The sequence below is a fragment of the Thermobia domestica genome, chromosome 1 (genome assembly GCF_964235325.1).
Source record: "Thermobia domestica chromosome 1, izTheDome1.hap1.1, whole genome shotgun sequence".
Taxonomy (NCBI): Eukaryota; Metazoa; Arthropoda; class Insecta; order Zygentoma; family Lepismatidae; genus Thermobia; species Thermobia domestica.
This window is the reverse complement of record NC_137454.1, coordinates 397,292,723-397,305,046: the sequence shown is the minus strand read 5'-3', so window position 1 is coordinate 397,305,046 and position 12,324 is coordinate 397,292,723. Positions and strand designations below refer to the sequence as shown.

At 36.8% G+C, this 12,324-nt stretch overlaps 1 protein-coding gene across 2 annotated transcripts in view; it reads right to left on the bottom strand.

Moving 5' to 3' along the window:
* Window positions 1-12,324, bottom strand: part of Lrrk (Leucine-rich repeat kinase) — a 239,580-nt gene that overhangs the window by 51,667 nt on the left and 175,589 nt on the right. For both annotated transcript variants that reach the window (XM_081732781.1, XM_081732776.1), the window contains exons 28-31: window positions 10,796-10,947; window positions 9,419-9,534; window positions 8,679-8,865; window positions 876-1,082 (exon numbers count right to left, since the gene is read on the bottom strand). In XM_081732781.1, the coding sequence (XP_081588907.1) occupies window positions 876-1,082; window positions 8,679-8,865; window positions 9,419-9,534; window positions 10,796-10,947 (662 nt within the window). The remainder of the gene's footprint in view (window positions 1-875; window positions 1,083-8,678; window positions 8,866-9,418; window positions 9,535-10,795; window positions 10,948-12,324) is intronic.

Below are 12,324 nucleotides of genomic sequence, written 5' to 3'. Positions count from 1 at the left end.
AAGCTTCTTTCAACGTCAACTACACATAAGCAAAAATTCTATGTACAACCTTTAAAGACACAACAGATTCAGCATCATATTTCCGAAAATTAACAAATTACACAAATAATAAGTAAAAAGTAAATTTTGCACCATGTACTCAAATATACAATCACGAGGCATAGGAGATGACATGCACAAACGCAGAAAATACTCGTTAATCGATTCGAAAATTTTAATTATATTGATACTTACATAGCTTTACACTAGGAAATATCAGTTAAAAGAATAATAATAATGGATGTGTCTTAAAATGTGAAAAATAACTCGATTCGACTAAGTGCAAAAAAAAAGATTACATAATGTCTTGTTGCAGCAGGGTAGTATGATCTGTTGTACGTTCTTCTTTTGGGCGCCGAATGGCGTTGCCTATCGTCATGTCTCTTTAGCTCTCGCTGTTCGCGTGAGTTTCACGTGTTGGATGACGTAAGAGTGGACAGAGCTGTGATTGGCTGAAGAAGTGCTGATCAAGGCCACGCCGCCCACATGAATTCGTTGAGTGAGAGAACACACACATATAGTAACATCGTCTGCTAGGATTTGCTAGTCCTTTTAAATTAAAAAGGAGAATTAAACTGCTTGAGCTGCATATTGCCAAAATGATGAATAAATGAGTTTATGACATCTGTAAATAAGGAGAAATACCATAATTCTTTTTATTTATAAAATTTATTTCTAATTATTTTTCGCCCATTTTCTACTTTAACATTCTCCATTTCCTATAATTAAATATGCTGATCTTTGAATATTCATTCAGTTCGCTACATACGGATTACACAACCTTTCAGATATTATGTGGTAAACCAGACTAGAACAGTACAAGTAACTCGACCTACCTTATATGCAATGACAGCTGACTGTCTGGCATTTGCTCCTGGTTGTACTGGCTGCAACATTTTCATAGCAACGTCAATGAAGTTGTTGGAGCCTCGAAGCTTACACGTTCCTTTGAATACGAATCCAAACGCTCCTCGTCCCAGCAGCTTCCCTCGCTTGATGTTCTCTGGTCGGATTAAGTGACGCTCTCCAAGATCCAAGAATACCTGTCCAAATATTCACATTTACAAGTTATTCATCAACCTCTTGCATAAGATAAATGTTTAGGACTGTACTTTATCATTCATTTAATCACGAAAAGTCTAAAGAAAAAAAATCTTTAAAGTTAGGACTTGAATCACCCGATCGATCTCGATTAAATTTTCAACATAGATGAGGTCTGAGCCTGGGATGGTTTTTATCATTTCACTTTGACGGTGCAACTTAGGGGAGAGGAAAGATATTTAAAAATGATCGAAAATGACCAATATTAGCGTCGAATCCATAATTTTCGGGGTCGCTGAGACGAACGGTGACACTTCCGATGCCGTTTAAATCAAAATTCATCCCTTTAATGTCCAAAATGAAATGTATTCTTCCCGTGCGAAAAACGGATTTTCATTTAAATGACAATGAAATCCTCCGAAAATATAAAATCCTTCTCTTAAGAGTAGGGTTGCCAGACGTCCCGGTTTTCAATAAAGGAATTAACTGTCCCGAAAAAGGCTTTCGGGACGCCTGTTTGTCCCAGTTTTCGTTCTTCAGATTGAAAAAAAAATCAACGTGTAAGAACTAGTATGTCACACCTAAAAACGGAAAGTTTTCGGAAGATTTGTGTAGCCAATTAATTTTACTAAACAAACAACATGCAGTTTGAAAATCACATCCATTCTTTCGTCTTATGAATTGTTTAGCTTCCAGAGGGAGAAAAAGGATTTTTAAAAATATTCAAGGGGAAGCATATATCATGGTAATAATTTCTTGAATATCACTTTCAATACAAAAGAACGTCTTTCTCCTAGTGGCGGGCTTTAACTAGTAGCTATTTTATACTTTAATCGGCAGCGAAGAACTGCTTCATTGCTGGAACTTTAACAAACAATGGAGATAGTGCTCTCAGTTGCTATATGTTAACCGCATTTAAACTGTATATTTCGTCCTGTCTGCCGTCTTCTGAGGCACAATTTTACAACAGTGACGACGCCAACTTTAATTTCTTAGATGGATAAAGGAGGGACAGCTATATTTGCATATCAAAAATGATACTGTTATGATGTTTGACTTACATTACAGTACAACGTATGTGTATTACTAGGTTATTTTCATATTATAAACTAATTTCAAATAAAATTTGCAACTAACAAATAAGGTAACGTTTCTATATGAAATATTCGATTCCCGGTGGGAGAATCTATTACAGTGGTTCAAATTCCACCTCAAATGGTATGTCTGCATTTTAAGTAGCTTCGGTGCCGAAAAAAACACTAAACTCCTATTTAACCAATCTAATTGAAGATACTTTAGTGAACCTACACTTCTATACTTAATTGATTACACCACCACCAATCAGAGTTAGGAAAAGTGTTTCCAATAAAATTTATTTATTTTTTCCCTAGAACCCGAATCTGCAATTAAAATGACCGGCTTCCCATATTAGTTTTCAGTTTCTCCGTTCCACCCCTAAGTGGGGAAGCAGAGGCTAACTTTAGCATACGTACATTTCTCCCTGCAAAATATTAACTTTTTATTTCGTACATTTTTTTTCGTCCGATGTTTGTTTTTCAAGACAGTTTGCAGTATGAAGTAAAAAATTTCACCCCAATCTAGCATCGTAAATCGATATCTCGTATTTTTCCCCAACAACTCATCTTCTGTAGCAGCCATACGGTACTTCTGTAGCTGCCATAAAATAACTAGGCGATATGAACTATTGCCTATGAAAGTGGTCCAAAATATTTAGTACTTCTTTCAGCGTAAGCCAAATCGACCCCTGTTTCTATTTGATATTTTGAGGTTGACCGCCCCCCAATAGAGGTATTCCACAGACACCGCTGTTTTCGAAAATTGCACCGTTTTTTTCCTCATGTTCACTTTCGCACTTCGCTTTAGTTTTAAACAATTATTTGCTATCCACTTTATCATGGGGTTTCAGCATGGGGAAATGCTCGCATTGAAGTATTAATGAGCTCCTGTAGCTCCCAAATGGCAAGAGATATGACGAAGTGTCTCCTCTCAAAGTTGTTCAAAGTTTAGCTATTGTTTCAATGAGGGCAAATTATATCCATGTTTAGATTTAAAATTTAACTTGTCCCTCCGTAGAGGTATTCTGAGACGCCCCTGATGTCAGAAGCATAACTATGTGAATTCGGCATATCAGGGTGTCTACTAAAATTCCAAAATGAAATTTCGTGACTTTTTCGTGGCCCTTTCTTTACCAAACCATGTAATTTCGTAACATTCTCAAGATAGATTTTGGATGTGGATTAGGCCGAATTTTCATGAATGCGACAGAAGCGCGCTTTGCTTGTGATTTGATAGCTTCTAAAGCCGACCACATCCAAAATCTATCTTGAGAATGTTACGAAATTACATGGTTTTGGTGGCGAATTTTGACCTTTCGTAGAACAAAATTTTCCAGTCTGTACTTTTATTTGTACAGATTTAAAAAAAAAGACCCGAAAGCTAAATTTCGTGACTTTTTCTTGACTTTCATGACCGTTTTCTGATTTCGTGACCGACAGACACCCTGGCATATGCACTTCGGTATTTTTTTTTTTTTTTTTCAAACATTTCTGTGCACTAGAACCGGAGTTACGGCCCTGCTACGGATTTCGTGAATCACCCTTATAGCCTGGGATTGGTGTCCCGGTTTTTCGTTTACAAAATCTGGCAACCTTACTTAAGAGTGATCTACAATTTTTTGTGCAAAAGTGAATGAGGTAGCTCTGTAAGTTACGATGATGTCGAAAGTGAGAAAGGATAACTATAAAATGAAACTGATATATCGAATGGAATTTGATGTTCCTTTTCAATACCATCTGACCAGGGATGACTCTGAAGTTGAACTTTGAATCTGGGGATAACCTACATATTTCCTGAAAGGGCTTGTCGAGTAAGATCCAAAACAAGCTTCAATTCCTTGCCCGGAAGGACCCTACCCCCTCCAGGGTTGGAAATATATAGAACAACTTGACCTGTATGCCCTATATATCAAAGTGATCTGCATGACTAGAAGATTAAGAATATAATATGCACTACTCAATTATATCCTATATTAATAAATAAAACCATAAAACATGATTATTTCACTACAAATATCCTATATCAGTGGACCTATAAAACAGAGAAAAGGTATCCATAATATCCAGTCAACAGTAAGCCATTTGGTATCACAACTAATGTGACTCATTGTTATGGCTAGATCTGGCACATCCGATATACGTATTTCAATTTTTAAATTTCCATGATTTCACCTATATAGACTTCATTATCTATTTGTCAACTGCTTATCTAGATGAGTTATTCATAGGTCACACGGTACAAAAACGTTCAATAGATTTTGAGTTACTAATTAGGGAAAACTAGTCGTAGTGGTACTTTGAGTTCGTTTACTCGATCCGAACAGCTCTCTCTTTGTAGCTATATAAACCTGATTGCTCACTCTTCCGAGTTTAAGCCATATGTCAGTCATGTACCTCAAACGTCACGATCCTGGGAAAATGATGCTGCCAGGACTTGGGCTTTGTTTTTAAGATGTAGGGCCACGTAACTCACACTACCTCACGATCACTCTACGGCGTGATAGTAAGGTTCACTAATACAGGATATTTATACAGAAATAATAATTTTTTGGCTTTATTACCTTGATATAGGATGTAATTGGGTAGTGCATATTATATTATTAATTTACTAGTTATGCGGAGTACTTTGATATATAGGACATATAGGTCAAGTTGTTCTATATGTTTCCAACCCTGAAGGGGTGGAGTAATTTCCAGGCACGGAATTGAAACCTGATTTGGAACTTGCTCGACAAAAACTTTCAGGAAATATATAGGTTATCCCCACATTCAAGGTTCAACTTTGTGGGGGGCACGGTGGCTGTGGTAGAGCGTTCACCTCCGGCGCTTGGGGTCCCTGGTTCGATCCCAGCTCGGGCCGTGTGGACTTTGTGGTGGACAAACACCGTGCTCGTGGGTTTTCTCGGGGTTCTCCTGTTTCCCCCCACTTTCTTCATTACACCATTTCACTCATCTCTCATCATCACCGTCTCCTTTAGCCTAACCGGCATAACCGTGGAACGTAAAACTTAGATTTCATTTCATTTCATTTTAAGGTTCAACTTTGGAGACATCTCAAGTGAGACTGGATCTATTGTTTCAAATGGAATCTGAACTGCTATTCGAGTTCATGTCCGAGTGAAGCACCGTACTGAGAATCGAACTCGGGTCTACGTTCTTAGAAAGCAGCATTACCACAAACAAATAAGTAAAAATTAAATTTCTTCCAAGACACAGTAATAAAGGTACGAGTATTACAAGGAAGTGATCAACTAATAATAATAAGATAACTTGTATCTTAATGAAATATGGTACAGCAGAAATAAAAAAGAAAGGAAGGCAATATTATAAAGGAATATTACTTTATATGCTCAATGACACAGACATAAGTCACAAAAATGTTTAAAATGTGCAAGCACTGACAAGAACACACGCTCCAATCCTATACAATCATGTTTGACATACCTATACAGCGTTATTTGACATACCTGCACTGGAGCATAACATCCTCTTTCACACACTTACTTTCAACGAAATTAAAACGAAACATTATTGCATATTAACCAAATAATGAATCTTTTGCAAATTAGAAATATTTTAGTATCTCTTATTATACTATAACGATTAACAGAAATTTCTCTCTAATATTTACCAGGGATTATGTGCTTTCTAAGAAGTGCTTAGGATATTAACTAGATATTTTTTTTCTCATTTTGCTTTCGAGATTTATTTCTTTGAAAACATAATACTAATACATATACCGGGTGTTCTAAAAATGGCACCCACGGACTGCAGAGCATTATTCAACAAGTGAGAATAAAGCGAAAAATACATGTAATTGTACGCCTTTCGGGTCCTTGTCTGGAGACGCGAACACTATGTGGCAACGTAGCGGATAAAGGAACTCAAAGATGATCTAGTAATTCATCAAACGATTTCATCAATTCTTTCCAATGGCAGTTATAGTAATGCTAATGGTTCCCAGTTTTTCTGCGACGTTGCCACATAGTGAAATTTTGATTCCCCACAGTGGCTGAAGGAGGTCCCGGAGGGTATATCATTATATAGTATTTTCAGTTTATTTTGACCTGAATAATAGCGCTCTGCTGTCCGTGAGGACCATTTTTAGAACACCTGATATATTACTCTTATATGGATGACTCGATCTTTATAGTGAAGGCGTATTTTTCAGTTATATTTATGCAGGATCTACTTATTTTAGAAACTGAAAACGCCCTGAGGTCTTCTAATAAATTTTTAATTAGTTTAGTGCGTGAGTATATTAAAAATGCACCTTTTCAGTATTGTGATTACAGGTAGGGGTGGAAGTGGAATCCCAGAACTAGAAAGACAGTCATTAATTTATACAATCTAATTGGGCTACGGGTGGGAGCAAATTTTCGTGGGCGACCTACTAAAGCGATATGCTTTTGATGCAGGACAAATAACAAAAATACAAAATTACGGGCGTTTCTGCCGAGGGGACGAGGGGGACACGTCCCCTCCCAATATTTTGAAGTACAAAATATTCAATATTTTATTCTAATTTAATTGTTTACTAACGACAGAATAACATAAATAATGTTATAATGTTACTACCTTTTTTTAATAAGGGAGCGCGATGGCTCAGTGGTAGAGCGTTCACCTCCGGTGCTTGGGATCCCTGGTGCGATCCCAGCTCGCGCCGTGTGGACTTTGTGGTGGATAAACACCGTGCTCGTGGGTTTTCTCGGGGTTCTCCCGTTTCCTCCCACTTTCTTCATTTCACCATTTCACTCATCTCTCATCATCACCGTCTCCTTTAGCCTAACTGGTATAAGCGTGGGACGTAAAACTTAGATTTCTTTTTTTTCTTTTTTCAATTGGCTGCGTCTACTATACTGAAGAACTGTAAACTTTAGAATCTTACATTATTATTTGCTTGGGTAAGGGATTACATATGAAGTTGAAGCAATAAAAAAATGACATTTCTTGCTACATGATTGAATTAAACCTTGTTCTACTGATGAACGACAACCGATGGTTATTCGAAATATTTAGATGCAGTTAATCGTTTGTCTATTTTGGAAACATGAAGGCTAGTAGAGTTAATTGATTTTGAGTTTAACGTCCCTTTCAGCAGCGAGGCTATATGAAACGTGGACCTACTGATTAAGTGGAATCCGAACCACATGAGCTCCCGCCGGGAATCGAACCAGGGTTTCATACGTTAAAGGCGCGTACGCTAACCGCTTACCCACGAAGGAGCTCACTAGTAAAGTTAAGTTAAATAAACGCTCCTTACGTTCTGTAAGGGTTGCCTGTGGCGGCGTTGTATCTAACCGAAGTGGGGAAATATGTTTGTCCATAGATGGCGCGGCGTGATTGTCAGTTTGCATTTGTACGAACAACATCGCTCGCTGTTTCATCAGTGTGGAAAATTGTTTAGTGCGGTAGAGCGTATTGTGGATTCCTCCAGATCAGCGCAACGAGCTGTTATCCAATGTCTTCCATACGGCCCTGATATCTCCCCATGTGACTCCTATATTTAAAACATCACAGAAAGATTTATATGTGACAAGAAAGTGCAGAACACCATGGAACAGTTTAATGTAAGCAACCCAGGAGTTTCTACACGAAGCCATCCACTTCTTTTCTACACGCTGGGATCCAGTGCATCAATATCAACGACAACTGTCTGCAAGTGTCACGTTACACATTAACTGTACTTCACATTTTCTGTAAGTACCTTGTTGGTAATAAACTATTCTTTAGATATAACCATAGTCTCCTTTCCATTTGGGCAGACCTTGTATTAGTAATATATATATGGATGTTATACATAAACTTACATATCCAACTTACGGAATTTATGATCAAGCAGTGTTTAAGAAGCAGTGCTAACGCTTTTAGCAAAACAGAGTGTCTACTAAAATTTCACAATGAAATTTCTTGACTTTTTCGTGACCTTTTCTTTACCAAATCATAAAATTTCCTAACATTTTCAAGAGCGAATTTGGGTGCAAATTAGGCCAAATTTTCATCCATGTGATACAAACGTACTTTGCTTGCGATTTGGTAGCGTCTAAAGCCGACCACACACATTTTTGGTGTTGAATTCTGATGTTTTATAGAACAAAATTTTCCAATCTGTACTTACATTTGCACAGTTTAAAAAAAAAAAAAATCGTGACCCAAAAGCTAAATTTCGTGACTTTTTCGTGACTTTCATGACAGTTTTCTAATTTCGTGACTTTTTCGTGACCGATAGAGACCCTGCAAAAGCACAGTTTACTTTTCTCTTATTTTTCTTTGACTAACAATAATCAAAAAATAAAATTAAAATAGCTAAAGATTTAAAGGTTTCACCCGAATCTCTGCGCAAGAGCCGCAGAAAGTAAATGTGCTTTCAAGTAAAATTATGACATGGACTGCACTGTCAGAGTACGTTCTCAAGAAAAGTCCTTTACCATAAAGAATACTACAAGACAATGCAAAATATAGCACAACACACATAAACATACTCAACATTCAGAAAAAAGAGAATTGTCTACGTAATATTACCGTATCAGGAGCGATTTGTAGCAACGGAATGTCTCCGTGTGACAGACAGGTGACGCATTTCTTGTCGTACGTGGCCAGAATACATTCTTCCACGACCCAGCTGATTAGGGGTTCTGGTTCGGCTTCCTCCGCCATTGGGACACAGTCATCAACTATCCCCGGGTGGCCTTCCACTGACGTCTTTCGACTGCAACAAAAATTAAATCACAATAAAAACCCACTGACATTAAAGTGCATCTGAAAAATAAAAATATTCATAAAATGATCGCTCAAGAGATGCAGATAAAACGTCCTACGTGTTTGCACTAGGATCATTAAACTTCCTGTATATGTGCTTTAGTTCTTTAATTTAAAATCTGTTAGTTAATGTATGTTAATCAATATATTAATATATATATAACGAACACACATCTCTTGCTGAAAACAATCAAAATTCAAATGTCTTTGTTGAAGCGGAGGAGATTTAAATCAAGACTATTCTAATATCTAATCTTTGTCAGTAAGGTAAATTTATTAAAAATAAAATATACTAATAATAATGAATGTCGGGGTAGTAACAATGAAAAAAACTGGAACAGCAAACGTTATACAAATAGTGTGTGGCTCTGTTCAAACCCTGTAGGAAGGGTGCTATTCAACAGGAAGATTCTCATGTCAGTACGAAACTGGTCAGTTCATGTACACGTGTACTCTTATGAATCAACTTACTAAAATAATAATAGTTTTTATTGAATAAATACCTAGAACTTGCAGATTCCGCTCCCACTCCACTGTCTCCATCTGAAGTACAGCTTTCTTGAGATTTACGAACATGAGACCCTGCCTGGGGAGTTTCATGATCTATTTTGTGCAGTGCCTAGATCAGGAGAAAAAAAAAAAAAAAAAAAAAAAAAAAAATTGAAATCACATTTATTGGAATTACAAGTGTTGACTGTACAACGAGACAAAATTTAAGAATACACGAATATACCTATTAAAATTTAGCATTTTCTTATATACAGGATGAGCCCTAAGTCTCATTACCCACTACGTATGTTATGAATATGACTGTTGACAGAAATGAAGTGAACAGAGTAAAATACCAGAAGATATATGTTATCTCAAGAGGCTATAAAATGAGTGTACGTCATCATTTTATAACGGAGAATGCTTCACTTCCTGAAACAGCGTGAAAATCTCCACAGCATTCCCACCTGCTTTAAAAAAGCTTCTTCGATCGCAATGTCGTCTTGGGTGAAGGAGGATGGTAAACATTGCAGCAAAATTCCTTTCCATGTATATTATTGATCTGCCTTTGTAGGGTCGCTATGAGCTCGATGCTCTATATAATCTGTTCCTCCATGTTATACGATGAATCACTGGCCATAGACGCTGGCCATTTGAATGAATCACTGGCCATTTCTAGAAACAATACGATATACTAAATACAAACAAAACAATACAACAATGAGAGGTCCCTGTAACAAAACATACAACAATTAGATCAATACCTGCAAAGAAACACGTACAGCATGAGCTCTTCTAGAGTGTGTCTGGAAAGTCGCGCAACTCAAACTACGCAACATCAAAACTTTTGAACCGTAAATGCGAATGACATGAAACTGCTACTCAGGGAAGGCTTGTCTGTGTTGATATTTTTGGGATATAAAACATGGGAAACGGTTCGACATTCGTCTTTACGAATACTAGAAACATATGAAGTGATCATTTCTTTTTTAAGAAACGTAAAAAATTACGAATTAGACACAGGTGTAGCATTGTTTACGGACAAAGGGAATGTTAATGAGTAGACTGGGTGAGAATGTATAGTTCAGAAAAACAAGTTTTCTTCATTCTTCAATGTATCTTGTTCCAATGAATCTGAAGTTCACCCAGAATTTTTAAAATAAATACATGGGGCAAGCTGAGGAACTAAACGAGGCTGGAGCGGAGCGTAATGCTCAGTACCACGCTTGCATGAGTGCCCAAGTCAAGAAAGTATGGAGCATTTATCTTCACACACAGCGGCTGGTCCTTCAAGGCAGTTAAGTGCTATCTACTTCTATCCAGAAGTGTTTGTAAACAATGTATACTCACTAACAAATTCAATTTCAATATTTGACCTGAAAAATACTTACGGCAGAAAGATGATGCCCAACTAATGGTGGAACCACCCAATCATCGGGATGAGGCATGGTATCATTTTCATTAACCATCGCTAGACATCGCGGGCAGGGTACAAGTCTTGTCACAAGAAATCGTCCTTCAGATGTGTGAACAAATCTTGTTCCTGTGGACAAAATCATTTATTAATAATGTAGTCTCCCTAAATTGTCAGTAAAATTTGTTCGGCTGAATTTTGGCATTTTGACAAAGCTTAGGAATTGAGATACAGAATGTTTTATTACAATTAACTTTATCACAATATGAATGTTCAAACACTACAAGGTGGGTGAAAAATTACTAGGTATTAAAAAACTGTCATGAATTTAGTAATATTTATTTTTATTTAATAGAAAAACATATACGTATTTCTCGTTCCATGAGAAAACAGAATAATATGTTGAATCTAATATAGGTACTTGTGTTGTTAACCAGCTTCCTGAAACGGCCAGGGATACAATCGATACTTTCCTGAAGGAAGTCAATTGGGATGTTGGCAATAACCTCTTGAATCCGTGCCTTCAATTTCTCCACTGTGCGAAGTTTGGACTTGTACACCTCCTCCTTAGCGTAGCCCCACAATAAAAACATACGGAATGATATCTGAACTTCCTGTTGGCCATTCATGAGGTCCAGCGCACCAAACTGAGCTCTCTCATAAACAGATAAGCAGTCCGCTATGTTTGTTCACATTGCGCGTGGTGCTTCAAGTGGTCACGCATTTAACTAAGTGAAGCAGGCAATGTGAAATCTTAATAAATACTTTATATTATGGTATTATTTTTAACATGAAATCAATAATATGATACTTTTTTATACAGTATTAAAAACACCTAGTAATTTTTCAATCACTCGATATATTAAATATGGCCCATAAAATAAAGATCTCTCCAAGCAGATTCTGCTATCTTCCACATATTTTTTTCCTTTTCTATGTTCTGAAGATGATATATTAAAAATTAAATTAAAATAAATAAATATAAAGTTATTACTTTGCTGTTTTTTTGTGTGTACTTTATTTAAGTTTGACCTGGGATCGAATCAGGGACCTCTAGCACCAGAAGAAAGCACTCTACAACTGAGCTACTATGTTTCCTAAGTGGAGAAGTGTATGTGTCTTTGTGTTAGGCTTAATTTGATTGGCCTTCTACAGTAAATCTCAGTTTGCAAGTAAACATGATAGTCATCTCCTGGAACTATTTACTTTCTTACTTCTTATTCATAACACATCACTCAGTAAGTTTGTAGGAGGACATACAGATGTCGCCACTATTCACAAATTTATATGATGTTTAAGAAGTACTAACCTTCAAATGATACACGTCATAAATTCACAACAATCTGACATTTGGTTCACATGCTGCAGTGGTTTTAGTGACGCAACTTGTGTAGTTCTGAAAACAATGGAAAAACCTGAATTTCGTGTGTTGGTAAAGCATTGCTTTTTAAAGGGAAAACTGTTCAAGCAAAGCAATAGTTTGGCAAATGTTATTCAGACTCCGAT